Source organism: Salmo trutta, chromosome 16 (assembly GCF_901001165.1).
Source record: "Salmo trutta chromosome 16, fSalTru1.1, whole genome shotgun sequence".
NCBI classification, from domain to species: Eukaryota; Metazoa; Chordata; class Actinopteri; order Salmoniformes; family Salmonidae; genus Salmo; species Salmo trutta.
In genome coordinates this window covers 30,087,181-30,102,622 of record NC_042972.1, presented here as the reverse complement: position 1 = coordinate 30,102,622, position 15,442 = coordinate 30,087,181, and the positions used below count along the sequence as shown (strand labels likewise).

The following is a 15,442-nucleotide window of genomic DNA, read 5'->3' as shown; positions in this document are numbered from 1 at the left end:
GTGCCATTGGAACAGAGCAGTGATGGTTGCTGATAATGGGCCAATGTAGATATTGGATTAAACATCTGCCGTTTCCAGCTACAATAGTCATTTACAACATTAACAATGTCTACACTGTATTTCTGATCAATTTGATGTTATTTTAATAGACACACAATTTGCTTTTCTTTCAAAAACAAAGACATTTCTAAGTGACCCCAAACTTTTGAATGTGTGCGTGTTCTGCTACCAGTCACTTTTCAGCACTGTTTACATGTATATTTGCTATCACACCTACGCTGACATTCTTGCACCGACACACCCACCACTTAGCTGCTGCCAAACTGTTTACCATTATTATTATTTATCCTGCTACCAGTCACTTTTTCCTAATTCCTGCCTACATGTACATATCTACCTGAAATACTCCAGTATCCCTGCACATTGTGAATTTGCTACTGGCAAAGACCCTGTATCTAGCTTCCTCTCTTTAATTGTATTATTAGATATATTATTTTAATGTTGAATAGTGCAGTGTTGGTAAGTGAAGCATTTCACTGTACCTATGCATGTGACAAAATAAAACTAAGTTAAACTACATTTTCTCAGTTTTGCCTTTCATGAAGTATCGTGATTAAGTGTTGCCTGAATTAATTTAATAATGATTACCAAAGGTAACGATCAGAGATGTATGGCTTTGGTAACAGTTGTTATGCACAAGGAATTAAACTTGTAGCCTATAGCCAAACATTAATTTTGATATGGAATTGTGTGTTTGTGCAGTGGAGGAACAGCAGCCCCTCTCTGAAGAGAGCCTGAGAGAGTCTCTGAAGAAACAGCTGGAGTTCTGCTTCTCAAGGTAAGTAGTGAACTGCTATTGAAGAGCCTGTTTTTAGATGGTTGTTATAACTTAAAATGTTTAAAAAAAAAAAAAAATTATGCCGTTTTTTAACCTTAACTGACTTTAGGCAAGTCAGTTAAGAACAAATTCTTATTTACTATAACTGCCTATCAACAGTGGGTTAACTGCCTTTGTTCGGGGGAGAAAGACAGAATTTTACCTTGTCAGCTCGGTGATTCGATCTAGAAACCTTTCGGTTACTGGCCCAATGTTCGAAGCACCTGCAGTCGGAATTGCAGTGTCTCTCACTGACCTAAGCAATTCTAGATGTTGTGTGATAGTTTATGTAATGAATCAAGCAGACCTTGGATTTGAACAAAAGCTGTACTCCCGGGGATGATCAGTATTGTGCTTGGAAGGACCCAGGAGCACTGTGACTGGAGGATTCTCCTCTTCATCTCTCTATAAATCGCTTCACCCTTTAACTTTCCTACTCCCTCTACACTGCTTCCAACTCTCCCTCTTTCCTCTCCATCAGTACAGTGTGACTGACCTAATGATTGAGATCTGAGGGGAACAAGGAAAAGAAACATGGGAACGTGAATGTATACCACCTCTTTTTGGTCTTATGTTCTCAAATTGTAAATGTTATTTTCTTTTACGTTGGATAAAAGTAGAATCGTGCCTTAAAAATTGTATGTCATACACTATAGTTGGAGAAAACATGGGTAAGTAATCCTGCTTAAGAAGTTGCTAAATGTATAATCCCATTTAGGAGAAAAGGGCTTTTTGCTTTGTTCTTATGGGGTATTGTGTGTAGATTGAGGGGAAAAAAACAATTTAATCCATTTTAAAGTAAGGCTGTAACATAAAGTGGAAAACGTGAAGGGGTCTGAATACTTTCTGAATGCACTGTATGACGAAGATTAGCATCATGCATGGCTTAGCACATCAGAAATCAACATTACCAGCAGAAATCAACTGGCCAGCACAGCTAGCAAGCTGGCAATAATGTTACCTGTATGCAACTGGGAGGCTAGCTAGCTAACAATAGCTTGCAATGAATACAACCTTTTGATACAGTTGAGCCAATATCGTATGCACATGTAGCTAGCTTGACCTTTTAACTGTAGACGCTTGTGTATGGATTATGATGATTCACAGCAGACTAAAACATTTTCAAAATAATCCTTCCCACTCTGCTTCAACCAGACTGCTTTTGCCACAGAAGACAGCACTGTGTCAATACCAGCAGCTGTAGTCAGGACAACACTGTTATTGAAAGCTGTAGCTACACTTTGCATGTTGTCCTTGATGAAAATATAGGTAAATCTAATGATCTATGGTTCGTTCAAATATCCGTGGTAGCAGGGCCTGCCATTTGACTGAAGCCTTGAGTGACAGAACAGACTCTCATGAATGTCCCAGTCCCCTCATTATCTCAACCAATCATGGCTATGCAAGATTCTGGATTTTCTCCATGACTAAACAGCTTCGTGATTCACGGTTTTATATTTACAGTTTACGAGGGGGTTTTATTCAGGCACTTAAGTTCACATGTTCAAAAAATAAATTAATTTAGATGGGGGAGGAGGAGAAGGTTTCACCTTCAAATGCCTCTCCTGTGGAGTAGTAAAATGTGTCTTACGCCCAGCTTCAAGAATCGGGGCACAAATGTATCTTAGCTCCCCATAGCATGTAACAAACATGGCTTGTTGGTTTCTCATGCCCTGTCTCTGTCTTCAGAGAGAATCTGTCCAAGGATCTGTACCTGATGTCCCAGATGGATAGTGATCACTTTGTCCCCATCTGGACCATCGCCAGCATGGAGGGCATCAAGGTCCTCACCACCGACATGGACCTCATCCTGGAGGTACTACGAGGTATGTACAAAAGCCCACCTCACTTTTGACCCTGTAGGAGTGGGGAGAACTGTGGAAATAGCCTCCCTGGACAGGCTTATACTGTAGCCTGCTACATGACTGGTCAGAAATAAGCTCAGGTTGCAGGATTTCTACCCAAGCTAAAAACACTTAGCACAAGTCGTAGCCTCATACCAGATGTTGTGTTGACACATGGCTTGGAACGAGATTAGTGGTGGCTAGAACTGCACCATTAGATTTATTAGTAATAGTATCGAGAAGAATTGTGGTAGTCAAACTTAAAACAGTATACTTAGTCCCTTCAAAATGACTTATTCCACATTTTTCTACAGCCTGAATTCCAAATGTATTAAATAGATTTCTCACCCTTCTGCCCAATACCCTATAATGACAATGTTTTTCAAATCTATTAAAAATGAAATATGTAATTTACATAGGTATTCACACCCCTCAGTCAACACATATTAGAATCACCTTTGGCAGTGATTACAGCTGTGTCTTTCTGGGTAAGTCTCTAAGAGCTGTGCACAACTGGATTGTACAATATTTGCACATTCTTCAAAAATTCTTCAAGCTCTGTCAAGTTGGTAGTCGATCATTGCTAGACAGCCAATTTCAAATCTAGCCATAGATTTAAGGCAATTTACGTCAAACCTGTTCCTAGGCCACTCAGGAACATTCATTGTTGTCTTGGTAAGCAACTACAGTGTATATTTGGCCTTATGTTTTAGGTTATTGTCCTGCTGAAAGGTTAATTTGTCTCCCAGTGTATGTTGGAAAACAGACTGAACCAGGTTTTTATCTAGAATTTCACCTATGCCTGTGTCTATTCAGTTTTTTTTTTTTTATCCCCCCAAAAAACAACTCCCTAGTTCTTGTCGGTGAAAAGCATACCCATTACACGGTAAAGCCACCTCCATGCTTGAAAATATGGTACTCAGTGACGTGTTGGATTTGCCCCAAACATAACGCTTTGTATTCAGGACAAAGTTCATTTCTATGGATTTTTTTTTGCAGTTTTACTTTAGTTCCTTATTGCAAACAGGATGCATGTTTTATAATATTTTTATTCTGTACAGGCTTCCTCCTTTTCGCTCTGTCATTTAGGTTAGTATTGTGTAGTAACTAGAATGTTGTTGATCCATCTATTCATCATTGCCCTCTTGGTGAAATCCTTGAACGGTTTCCCTCCTCTCCGGTAACTGAGTTAGGAAGGACTAGAGGTCGACGGATTATGATTTTTCAACGCCGATACCAATACCGATTTTATTGGAGGACCCAAAAAAAGGCGATACCGATTAATCGGCCGATTTATTATTTTTTGGGGTTATTTGTATTAATGACAATTACAACGATACTGAATGAACACTTATTTTAACTTAATATAATACATCAATAAAATCAATTTAGCCTCAAATAAATAATGAAACATGTGCAATTTGGTTTAAATAATGCAAAAACTAAGTGTTGGAGAAGAAAGTAAAAGTGCAATATGTGCCATGTAAGAACGCTAACGTTTAAATTCCTTGCTCAGAACATGAGAACATATGAAAGCTGGTGGTTCCTTTTAACATTAGTCATCAATATTCCCAGGTAAGAAGTTTTAGGTTGTAGTTATTAAAGGAATTATAGGACTATTTCTCTCTTTACGATTTGTATTTCATATACCTTTGACTATTGGATGTTCTTATAGGCACTTTAGTACTGCCAGTGTAACAGTATAGCTTCCGTTCCTCTCCTCGCTCCTACCTGGGCTCAAACCAGGAAAACATCGACAACAGCCACCCTCGAAGCAGCGTTACCCATGCAGAGCAAGGGGAGCAACTACTCCAAGTCTCAGAGCGAGTGACGTTTGAAACGCTATTAGCGCGCACCCGCTAACTAGCTAGCCATTTCACATCGGTTACACCAGCTTCATCTTGGGAGTTGATAGGCTTGAAGTCATAAACAGCACAATGCTTGAAGCACAGCGAAGAGCTGCTGGCAAAACGAACGAAAGTGCTGTTTTAATGAATGCTTACGAGCCTGCTGGTGCCTACCACCGCTCAGACTGCTCTATCAAATCATAGACTTAATTATAATATAATAACACACAAAAATACAAGCCTTAGGTCATTAAAATGGTCGAATCCGGAAACTATCATCTCGAAAACAAAACATTTTTCCTGTCAGTGAAATACGGAACCGTTCCGTATTTTATCTAACGGGTGGCATCCCTAAGTCTAAATATTCCTGTTACATTGCGCAACCTTCAATGTTATATGTCATAATTACGTAAAATTCTGGCAAATTAGTTCGCAACGAGCCAGATGGCCTAAACTGTAGCATATACCCTGACTCTGCGTGCAATGAACGCAAGAGAAGTGACACAATTTAACCTAGTTAATTTTGCCTGCTAACCTGGATTTCTTTTAGCTAAATATGCAGGTTTAAAAATATATACTTCTGTGTATTGATTTTAAGAAAGGCATTGATGTTTATGGTTAGGTACAGTCGTGCAACGATTGTGCTTTTTTCGCAAATGTGCTTTTGTTAAATCATCCCCCGTTTGGCGAAGTCGGCTGTCTTTGTTATGAAGAAATAGTCTTCACAGTTCGCAACGAGCCAGGCGGCCCAAACTGCTGCATATACCCTGACTCTGTTTGCAAGAGAAGTGACACATTTTCCCTAGTTAAAAGAAATTCATGTTAGCAGGCAATATTAACTAAATATGCAGGTTTAAAAATATATACTTGTGTATTGATTTTAAGGCATTGATGTTTATGGTTAGGTACACGTTGGAGCAACGTGTACCTAAGCGATTATATGCAATGCAGGACAGGCCAGATAAACTAGTAATATCATCAACCATGTGTAGTTAACTAGTGACTATGATTGATTGTTTTTTATAAGATAAGTTTAATGCTAGCTAGCAACTTACCTTGGCTTCTTACTGCATTCGCTTAACAGGCAGGCTCCTCGTGGAGTGCAATGTAAAGCAGGTGGTTAGAGCGTTGGACTAGTTAACCATAAGGTTGCACGATTGCATCCCCGAGCTGACAAGGTAAAAATCTGTCGTTCTGCCCCTGAACAAGGCAGTTAACCTACCGTTCCTAGGCCGTCATTGAAAATAAGAATGTGTTCTTAACTGACTTGCCTAGTTAAATTAAGGTGTAAAAAAAACAAAAAAAAACAGCCAAATCGGCTTCCAAAAATACAGATTTCCGAATGTTATGAAAACTTGAAATCGGCCCTAATTAATCGGCCATTCCGATTAAGCCTATATCTTTGTAGTGACTGGGTGTATTGATACGCCATCCAAAGCATAATTAATAACTTCACCATGCTCAAAGGGATATTCAATGTCTGCTTGTTTTTTTGTTGTACTTTCTGAAGGCACTGTCATAGTACTAATTGGAGCAGCATTAAGTAGGTGAGAAACATGATCCATGTTAAAGTTGAGTGAGGGTTTTCAAGCACTTTGGGGGTAGGTATGCCATGAACCTGGCTTTGGGAGCACTCAAATGAGAGCAAATAATCCTCACTGAGCCATTATTTGAAATGGCGCTAGTAAATTTGATGTAATATTGATATTTTTGTGCGTGTGGTTTCAGCCTCGCCCATGGTGCAAGTTGATGAGATGGGGGAAAAGGTTCGGCCCAATCACAAGCGCTGCATCATCATTCTGAGGGAGGTGCCAGAGACCACACCTGTAGAGGTAACAAAATGTAGAATGAGCTTTTTTGTGTTTGAACAGTTTTTCTGGTTTACCTTCTATGTAGCCCACTGCCCCAGCACTACACAGCTGATTCAAATAACCAAGTAATCATCAAGCTTTGATTATTTGAATAAGCTGTGTAGTACTTGGGCAAAAATCGAAAAATGCACCCCTTGGGGTCACTAGGACCGAGTTTGGGAAATGCTGGTGTAGCCATTTGCTCATTACATGTGAAGAATATGATTTATTTTGTTGTAGTACCTTTCTTATAGAGTTCTAACACCCTTATCTTCTCTCTGTTTCCTCAGGAAGTGGAGGCCCTCTTTAAGAATGAAAACTGTCCCAAGGTGATGAGTGTTGAATTTGCGGCCAACAACAACTGGTACATCACATTCCAGTCGGACACCGATGCACAGCAGGTAGCGTTGCACATTCCACACTCTGTAGTCAGTCAGTGAAAATGTCCTTATTCAAAGTTCACTGCATATGTTTTGCTATTTGTGTCTACTGATATTGTATAAGTGTAATTTCCTATTTGTTAGGCCAGTCAAACCAACACAGTTCTGTTGATTGATCTATACTGAACTAAAATATAAATGCCACGTGTAAAGTGTTGGTCCCAGACATTTTCCTTACGTACAAAAAGCTTATTCGTCTCAAATTTGTTTACATCCCTGTTAGTAAGTATTCCTCCTTTGCCAAGATAATCCATCCAACAGACGCGTGTGGCTCATCAAGAGACTGATTAAACAGCATGGTCATTACACAGGTGTACCTTGTGCTGGGGACAGTAAAAGGCCACTCTAAAATGTGCAGTTTTGTCACACAACACAATGACACAGATGTGTCATGTTTTGAGGGAGTGTGGAATTGACATGCTGACTGCAGGAATGTCCCCCAGTGCTCTTGCCAGAGAATTGAATGTTCATTTCTCTACCATAAGCTGCCTCCAACGTCGTTTTAGAGAATTTGCCAGTACGTCCAACTCGCCTTGCAACTGCAGACCACGTGTAGCCACGCCAGCCCAGGACTTCCACATCCGGCTTCTTCACCTGCAGGATCATCTGAGACAGGTCACCCGGACAGCTGATGAAACTGTGTAGTATTTCTGTCTGTAATAAAACTAATTTTGATTGGCTGGGCCTAGCTCCCCAGTGGGTTGGCCTATGCCCTCCCAGTTCCATGCATGGCTGCGCCCCTGCCCAGTCGTGGGAAATCTGTAGTTTAGGGCCGAATGAATTTATTTCAATTGACTGATTTTTCCTTGTGAACTGTAACTCAGTAAAATCTTTGAAATTGTTCCATGTTCATTTTTGTTCAGTATAGTTTACCAGCATAGTCAAAAGCTGCGTTTACACAGGTAGCCCAATTCTGATATTTTTTCACCAACTGGTCTTTTGACCAACTAGATCAGCTCTGGAAAAAGATCTGATTTGATTGATCAAAAGACAACTGAACTGGCAGGCCCCTGGTTCGTTGTTACTTGGAGGCTCCTTTCTGTATGTGGGGTTGATGCTGCTGCTATGTCTGCAAGTTGTATATAAAAGAAAAGCTATTTAGACATGTAATCATATCTCCTACTACATGTGAAAGGGGATTGTCCAGCTCTCACAGTACTTTGTTTTTTCTCTCTTCCTCAGGCCCACAGATATCTAAGGGAAGAAGTGAAAACGTTTCAGGGAAAACCCATCATGGTGAGTGCATGTACTGTTCCTTTCTCATGTGAGACATGCTGCTTTTCTATTAAGTGATTTCAGTGCCAACAGAAAATGTATTTGAATTCAATATTTCTGAAGTTGTTGAATATTTTAGCATTTGTAATGCACAAATTGAGTTCATAAGTTGTATTTCATGATTTGGAATTGAATGAATCTTGCATTCAGTTTTAAAATTCAATGTAAATGTCAATGAATATTTTCATTCAATATTTATGTATTTCGTTTCAATATGGTTAATATTGCATTCGTTGTCTGTGTATAAAGTTTACAAATTATAATATCAAGTTGACCAAAGTATCATATTCAATTTTGCTATTTGGCATTATTCATTCATTTTCTTTCTATGAATTTGCCTTTAGCGTTTGGGTTATAAGCCGTTATGACCCCATTCCTGAAAGCTACGACACTCTGGAACATGGTTGTTCTGTTCCCCTCTATGGACACATTAGAAGGGAGTGTGACAAAAACAGCAATTTGGCCCCCATTACAATTTAGTTGAGTAGCTCTGTCATAGACCTTCTTAAGGATAGAATTTCTACTCCCTAATTAATCTTGCTCTTGTGACTGACTGGGTGTGAACCAGGTCTCCTGCACAGTACAAGACTCTGTTAGCCAACTTAGCTAAAGCCCATAGGGATGAGTACAGGAAGCTAACAAGTCTCCAGCAAGGTTACTCATCAAAAGAGAGAGGACATTGGTTACATTTCACCCCCCTTTGACCTCGTACTCAGACATCACGGCACCAATATAGCTGACGGGGTTCACTCAATTCAGTTTCAAATCATGAAATAAAAGTTAAGTTTATGAATTCTATGATTCAATGTGTGCATTACAATTTTATGTTTTCTGTTGGGACTGAAATTGCTCCATACTTTAAGATTTTGTTTGGTCAAGGGGGAGGCAATGCGTAACATTAGTCAACTGTATAACTCTGAGATCAGATGATAGGAGTGGGGGGAAGCAGCGCTGTGTGGACTACCTCAGTCAGACTGTTTTGGAGTCAGCTGTTATGCGGTCAGGTCAGTGACTTGTAAAGGGGGTTGCTGTCTTGTTGGGAGCACTTGGCTGAGCTGTGGCTGCACTACAGCAAGGTCACCTTGAGTTTGTGCCTACATAAGCGTCTGATAAGGAAGGAGTAAGTCCAGCCAGCATTCTCTCTGTCTCGTTCTGTTCTAAACTGGTCTGAACTCAATCTCCAGTCATCTCCCCCATTCAAGATGTTATGACATTGTCCGCATTTCATTCAACCACTCTTTAGCAGTAGTTGATTGCCAGTATTGTCGTTAAATGTATCTGGCATAACACATTCAGGCTCAATTTCAAATGGTTATCATTAAGGTTGCTAACAATGTGAATTTGATTGGTGTGCTAAATCGAGTAGCTTAATGCCTCAAACTCCAGAACTATGATTTGACTTGCATGATGTTTAAGGCTGGAAAAAGCGGTACCCCCGGTGATGATCAGTATCGCGCTTGGAAGGACCCAGGAGCACTGTGGCTGTGGAGGGCTCTCTTCATCTCTAAATCGCTACCCTCTCCTCCTCTAACTTTTCCTCCCTTTTTCATCCTCCCTCTTCATCATCCTCTCCCTTCATCATCCTCTCCCTCCCTCCGTCAGCACAGTGTGACTGACCTAATGACCGTGAGATTATGAGATCTGAGGGGAACAAGGAGCATGGCCTCTTTCCTTCTTTCTGTGAATGGCCGTGTGGGGAGACGATGAGTAGGCTATGTCTACTGTGCATTGTGTTAACATGTCGTGTGTCCCGTGTGGCTCAGTTGGTAGAGCATGGTGTTTGCAACGCCAGGGTTGTGGGTTCGATTCCCACGGGGGACCAGTACGGAGAAAAGGGAAAGAAAAAAAAAACATTTATGAAATGTATGCATTCTACTGTAAGTCGCTCTAGATAAGAAAGTCTGCTAAATGACTAAAGTGTAAAAAAAAACATGTAAAAATGTGTTCATACTCTCCATTTCCAGTCCTTTACACATCTTCCTGTTGCTCTCTTGCTCTGTCCAGGCTCGTATCAAGGCCATCAACACATTCTTTGCGAAGAATGGCTACCGTAGCGTACCGAACTCCAGTGTGTACAGCCAGCAGGGCCAGTCCCAGTACAACTCAACACACCTCTACATGCAGCAGGTGTTCAGCCCCCAGCAGCAGTACCCACTCTACCCCCTGGTGCCCCCCACCTGGAACCCATCGCCTGCCCCTTACTTCCAGACTCCGCTGGTGAGGCCAGCATGATTGTTGTTTCCTGTTGTAACTCGTATTGAATTAGATTTGGTTAGAAGTACTGTTGTTCATTCCTAGGATGACCAGCCCCTCCAGAGTGTGTGTTGGTTGTCATGGGTACAGAAGTGTTGGGTGTACCTGTAGGTACTCAAGTTTCAGATGTAATTGTATGATCATTCTGAACAAAAAAATTAGAACATGATTCAAATGACTTTTTTTCTGCAAATTGCTCCTTTAAATACAAACTTCTGAACCTAATGATGACATAACCATGCGCTTAGAGGGGGTTCAGGCTGGGAGACAAACCACTCTGGGTTCATATATGCCCCCAAATCCTCCTTTTGCCCTCCTTCCCCTTATTTTACCCCTCTCCCCAAAGTGGTATGTTTCCACAGTCGACACCAGTGAGCGATAAGATTATGAGATCTGATGATCTGGGTAGGTGATTTAGGAATGGTGGTGGATGTCATCCTCAACATGTCCTGTTCAGACCCATATGAATTTACCCTGCGTTAGCTGTAACACACATCCTTCACATTGCGCTCTGGGGTCAGACTGGGCATGACATTTAGTAATGTAGCACTGTCAGGATCAGCTAATATTGTAAGATCTGTGTCATAGAAAACTGAGGTGATTTGACTGGCGGCCATTATGTTTTCTGCTTTTCCTCCAGGCCCCATTCCCCAACAGTGGCTTTGTGAACGGCTTCAACACCCCTGGGAACTACAAGAGTGGCACCAATCCCCTGGGCCTCGAACGACCGCCCTTCAACAGAAACCGGTAGGTGTTTTCTCTCAGGGCAAGAAAACCCATCCGGCTCCATCGGAAGGCTTTATTAGATGGCTTTGACCCAATGATGACATATCGATGCGCATAGAGGTGCTTCAAGCTAAGCGATGAAGACTTTTGGGTTTTCCTTTCACTCCTTTTTCTCTCTTTCTCCTCTTTCTCCTCTATCTCTCTATCCCCCCCAAAGTCACTAGTCTCTACACTTGACCCGATGAGCGTTAAGATTATGAGATCTGAGGGTTCAAACGTCTTATTTGGCCGTCCAAAGTGGACCAGTGAATTCATCCACAGCCATACAACATTAGATTCTGTTTAAAAAAGCCACTTTGACTAGCACCAGGATGGTTGTTGTAATTGATCAGACATTGTAATTTAGTGCACATATGGTATTTATGTTCATCAACAAAGCAAGACCATTTTTGTTTAGTTTTTTGGGGTCTGCTGTCATAAATAACTGGTTGTCTCTTACTCCCCCCCTGTCCCACAGTGTCCCCCTCTATTCTAGAAAGAATGTAATCAATGCCTTCAGGTATAAATGATCAGATATCAATCATGTCATCTTAATGCTCCCTCACACCTTCATTTCATCCAGTCTCATTCTAAAACATACACGTTAGCAAGCTACGATGTTCATGCTGATTTTAAACCATCCATGTAATGCTACAGTGGGGTGTCCTTGGGAACTGTGGTGAATGGCAACCCTCAACTGATATTTTAGATGGCTAGCATAACTGACATGACGCTATGATCAAATCTAATTTTATTGGTCACATGCAGATGTTATTGCGGGTGTAGCGAAATGGTTGTGTTCCTAGCTCCAACAGTGCAGGAGTATCTAACAATACACACATCTAAAAGTAAAAAAATATATTCAATTTACATTTGTTTGAATATGGAATCCAGCAAGTTCATTACCATCAGGTTGTGCTGAGCAAACCAAAACCATTCCCTTAGTATTCTATACAGGAGCATATTTACAATCCCCTTCATTTACCATCTTAATGTTTAATGTCCTTTCCTCCTCATCCTCTGCATGAATCATACTGGAACCCCTCTAGTTGTTTTGTGATCATATCTTTAGACTGAACGATAGATGGCATTTATGCTTGAGTGATTGTGTTTAAGTTGATATGACTTTCCTCAGGAACCACACGAAGAGCCAGCCCAGGCCATGTGACGAGACCCCTCCTCCCTCTGTTACCCCAGTATCCCCCCTGGTGGATGGCCTGTCGGGCCCCTCCAGCGCTCTTCCTCCCCGGACGGCAGGGGCTCCCCTGGGCAGCACCCCCGAGACTGGCCCTGTCCCCCCCACCCTCAGGGACACCCTGCCACTGGCTGCAGAGGGGATGCCCAATGGAGACCTGGGCATTGCTGGCAGGGGCAGGTCAGTCTGCACAGAGCCCCTTCATACATCCACACACCCCACAACCTGCTCATACATGAAATGTGATTTTGTCCCTGTTGGGCTTTAGCAAATGGCTTTGACCCAGTGATGACAAATCGATGCGCATAGAGGTGCTTCAAGCTAAATGATGAAGACTTTGGGGGTTTTCCTTTCACTCCTCTCACTCTTTCTCTCCATCCATCTACCCCCCCCCCCCCCCCCCCCCCCCCAAAGTCACTAGTCTCTACACTTGACCCGATGAGCGGTAAGATTATGAGATCTGAGGGTTCAAACGGGTCTGTCTTGGCCATCCAAAGCCTTCCCAACAGAAACAATTACATGTTTGCTTATGATCATCTCTATGCTGTGTGTAACATGTTTATCTGTTGTAGGAGAGGCAGCTACAGAGGGATGCGGAGGAAGAGAGATGACGAGAGGATCACGGTCAGTTTTCTGCCATTTAATTTCCTCTATCCCATGTTTAGTGTGGTTTATACCCCCTATCTCACCCACATGGTCAAATGTGTGTCTTCTGTGTTTTGGTGTTCAGAGGCCCATCCCTTTGAGCGAGATAAAGGTTCTACAGCCCAAGTTTGACCTGGCGACCTCCAACTTCCCTCCATTGCCGGGGTGTGTGGTCAGCACGCAGGGAGAGCCTGTGCTAGAGACTCGCATGTCTGATGTGGTTCGAGGCCTCAAGGTGACCAGCGACAAGGTGAGGAAAAACCCCATTAGTTGTTTCCCTCCTGACCACTTGATGTGACAGGAAGAAGTGATCTATAATAACTAGGTCTTGTTTTGTCTGGTCTGTCACTTAATCCCAACTCTTACATTCCTCTGACACTGTAGTTAGTCTCTCAACCAAATGTTTTGTCTTTCACCCCTCTTAAGTCAACTATGTCCATTTCTCTTATTTCCAGCCTGATGTGAATAAGGAGTCTGTGGCCCCTCCTGCTAGTGCCCAAAAGGAGACTGTGAGTGCGCCCAGTCAGGTCGCGCCGGCCCACAAACCCCCCACCCCTCTGGTCGTGGAGCACCCTGTTCCAAGGTATGGTTTACCTCTGGCTTATGGCTGCAAAGATGTGCTGTAGGGATTTTGATGATCCAACATGATTGCACTGTTGGAAATGAACCTTATTGGTAACCTTTTCCTCTCCTGTCTGTGCAGTGTTGCTCATCCGGTGGAGAAGCCTGAGCCTCATGTCCAAAAGGAGATGGCTCCACCCCCCACACCACCCTCTTCTCTGCCAACCCCCTCACAGCCCGCCGCTGCTACCAAGCCCACCCAGAGTCAGTCCACCTCCACAGCAACACCAGTCCCCGCCACTACCACACCTGCACCGGTAAGACTTCACTCACTGCCTGGTGGATTTCACTGGATACATAATGCATTGGATAGAATGTTGTCAGTTAACATATCTGGTTAAAAAGAGATCAATGAAGAGATGTCAGGCCCTAGTCATCCTATGTCTATTTTCTCTCCTCCCCTATTCTCTTTTTTGTCTATCCATCTATTCATCCATCCAACCAGGAGTCAAGGAAGCTGAGCTATGCTGAGATGTGCAAGCGGCCAGCCACCCAGCCCCCAGCGCCAAGCACCTCCCCCAACCCTCCCACCTCCTCGGCCAGCCAACCCCTGCGGGAACTGCGGGTCAACAAGGCCGACGAGCCTGCCGCCTCCTCCAGCAGCGATGGGGATAGGCCTGAGAAACCCGAGCGGCCTGGAGAAGGCCAGCCCCACCTTGATCCCCTTGGCTCATACTGTGGGGTCAATGGCCCTGCCCGATCCGGAGGGATGGGCCTAAAGTACCGGGATCAGCAGAGAGGTGCGTCCATGAGCCGACGCATCTCCCCCCAGGGCTGGGCCAGACGGAGCGGGAAGGAACAGAACATTCCCCCCCGGTCACCAAAGTAGTTTAAACAACACCCAACAGACTAACAGGAAAACAAACACAAATCTATATACGTGTGTGTGTATATATATATGTAAAGAGATAAATATATATATATATATATATATATATATTATTGGATGAAAGAACACAGTCACGTTCTTAATCTTAAAGACCCCCCTGAAGCTCGGTCGGACATCTGCTGACCTTTGTTTGGGAAAGACTGCAAGCTGTAATCATTTTAAGAGGGGGCCGACATGAGTGTTAGAAATCACAAACTGAAGGACTTGTTTGAAAGAATAGTGAGAGATGCTTACATGCTGCCTCACCTTGGTTAGCTTGAAGGCTGGGCCCTCCACTGCTAAATCTATGTTCATTTGATTTCTGTGTCAAAGTGGGGGACGGGGGACAAATGTACAGTAATGCCTTGTATCACCAGAATACTGGTAGTTGCAAAGGGGAAAAAAGGAAAAGAAAAGAGCTGTTAGCAAATCGCGTTAATATGCGACACAGCAAAAGATGTGGACGTCCACCAATATGACATCGTTATGAGTTGATACGTATGATGCATTTTGTTGTTGGAGGCGTTGGCAAGTGAATTTTTTGGCGAAGGGCTAAGGATAGTTCATGAAATGTGTTTTATGAAGGTTGGAAGCGAGAGGGCCACATGGTTTTAGAGAAGTGCCTGTTTTGAACTGTTCTGAGAGATGGAGGGAGTTGGGAAGCCTGTCAAGCTGCACTTTCTTTTAGGTGAAGAAACAGTCTTGGATGCCTGTCAGCTATGAGTCTGGAATTATTTTGTGTTCAGAATCAATGGGGGGAAAAGACATTTATTAGAATCAATGAATTTCTTTTCACGGTTGTTGGAAACTTTTGGTATACCCTTGCTTGAGTAGGACATTAAAACCTTTACGATAATGGTGCTTGGATACCGTGCAAATGTGGGGAAAAGTTTGGATAGTCAGGCTGTCGGTCACTGAATTGTTATATTTTCCACTCTCCATTTCCTATTACTTTGAAACAT

The 15,442-nt window shown here is 42.6% G+C and overlaps 1 protein-coding gene across 3 annotated transcripts in view; it reads left to right on the top strand.

Moving 5' to 3' along the window:
- LOC115150518 (la-related protein 4) overlaps positions 1–14,885 on the top strand; it is a 32,100-nt gene extending 17,215 nt beyond the window's left edge. For 2 of the 3 annotated variants that reach the window (XM_029693918.1, XM_029693920.1), the window contains exons 4-17: positions 763–838; positions 2,567–2,703; positions 6,297–6,400; positions 6,709–6,819; positions 8,041–8,094; positions 10,138–10,350; positions 11,027–11,133; positions 11,630–11,671; positions 12,287–12,526; positions 12,919–12,970; positions 13,077–13,241; positions 13,447–13,574; positions 13,695–13,869; positions 14,058–14,885. In XM_029693918.1, coding sequence (XP_029549778.1) covers positions 763–838; positions 2,567–2,703; positions 6,297–6,400; positions 6,709–6,819; positions 8,041–8,094; positions 10,138–10,350; positions 11,027–11,133; positions 11,630–11,671; positions 12,287–12,526; positions 12,919–12,970; positions 13,077–13,241; positions 13,447–13,574; positions 13,695–13,869; positions 14,058–14,441 — 1,988 coding nt within the window. In that variant the 3' untranslated portion in view covers positions 14,442–14,885. The remainder of the gene's footprint in view (positions 1–762; positions 839–2,566; positions 2,704–6,296; positions 6,401–6,708; positions 6,820–8,040; positions 8,095–10,137; positions 10,351–11,026; positions 11,134–11,629; positions 11,672–12,286; positions 12,527–12,918; positions 12,971–13,076; positions 13,242–13,446; positions 13,575–13,694; positions 13,870–14,057) is intronic. The other variant, XM_029693919.1, reaches the window with a different exon arrangement.
- The last annotated feature ends 557 nt before the right edge of the window (positions 14,886–15,442 follow it).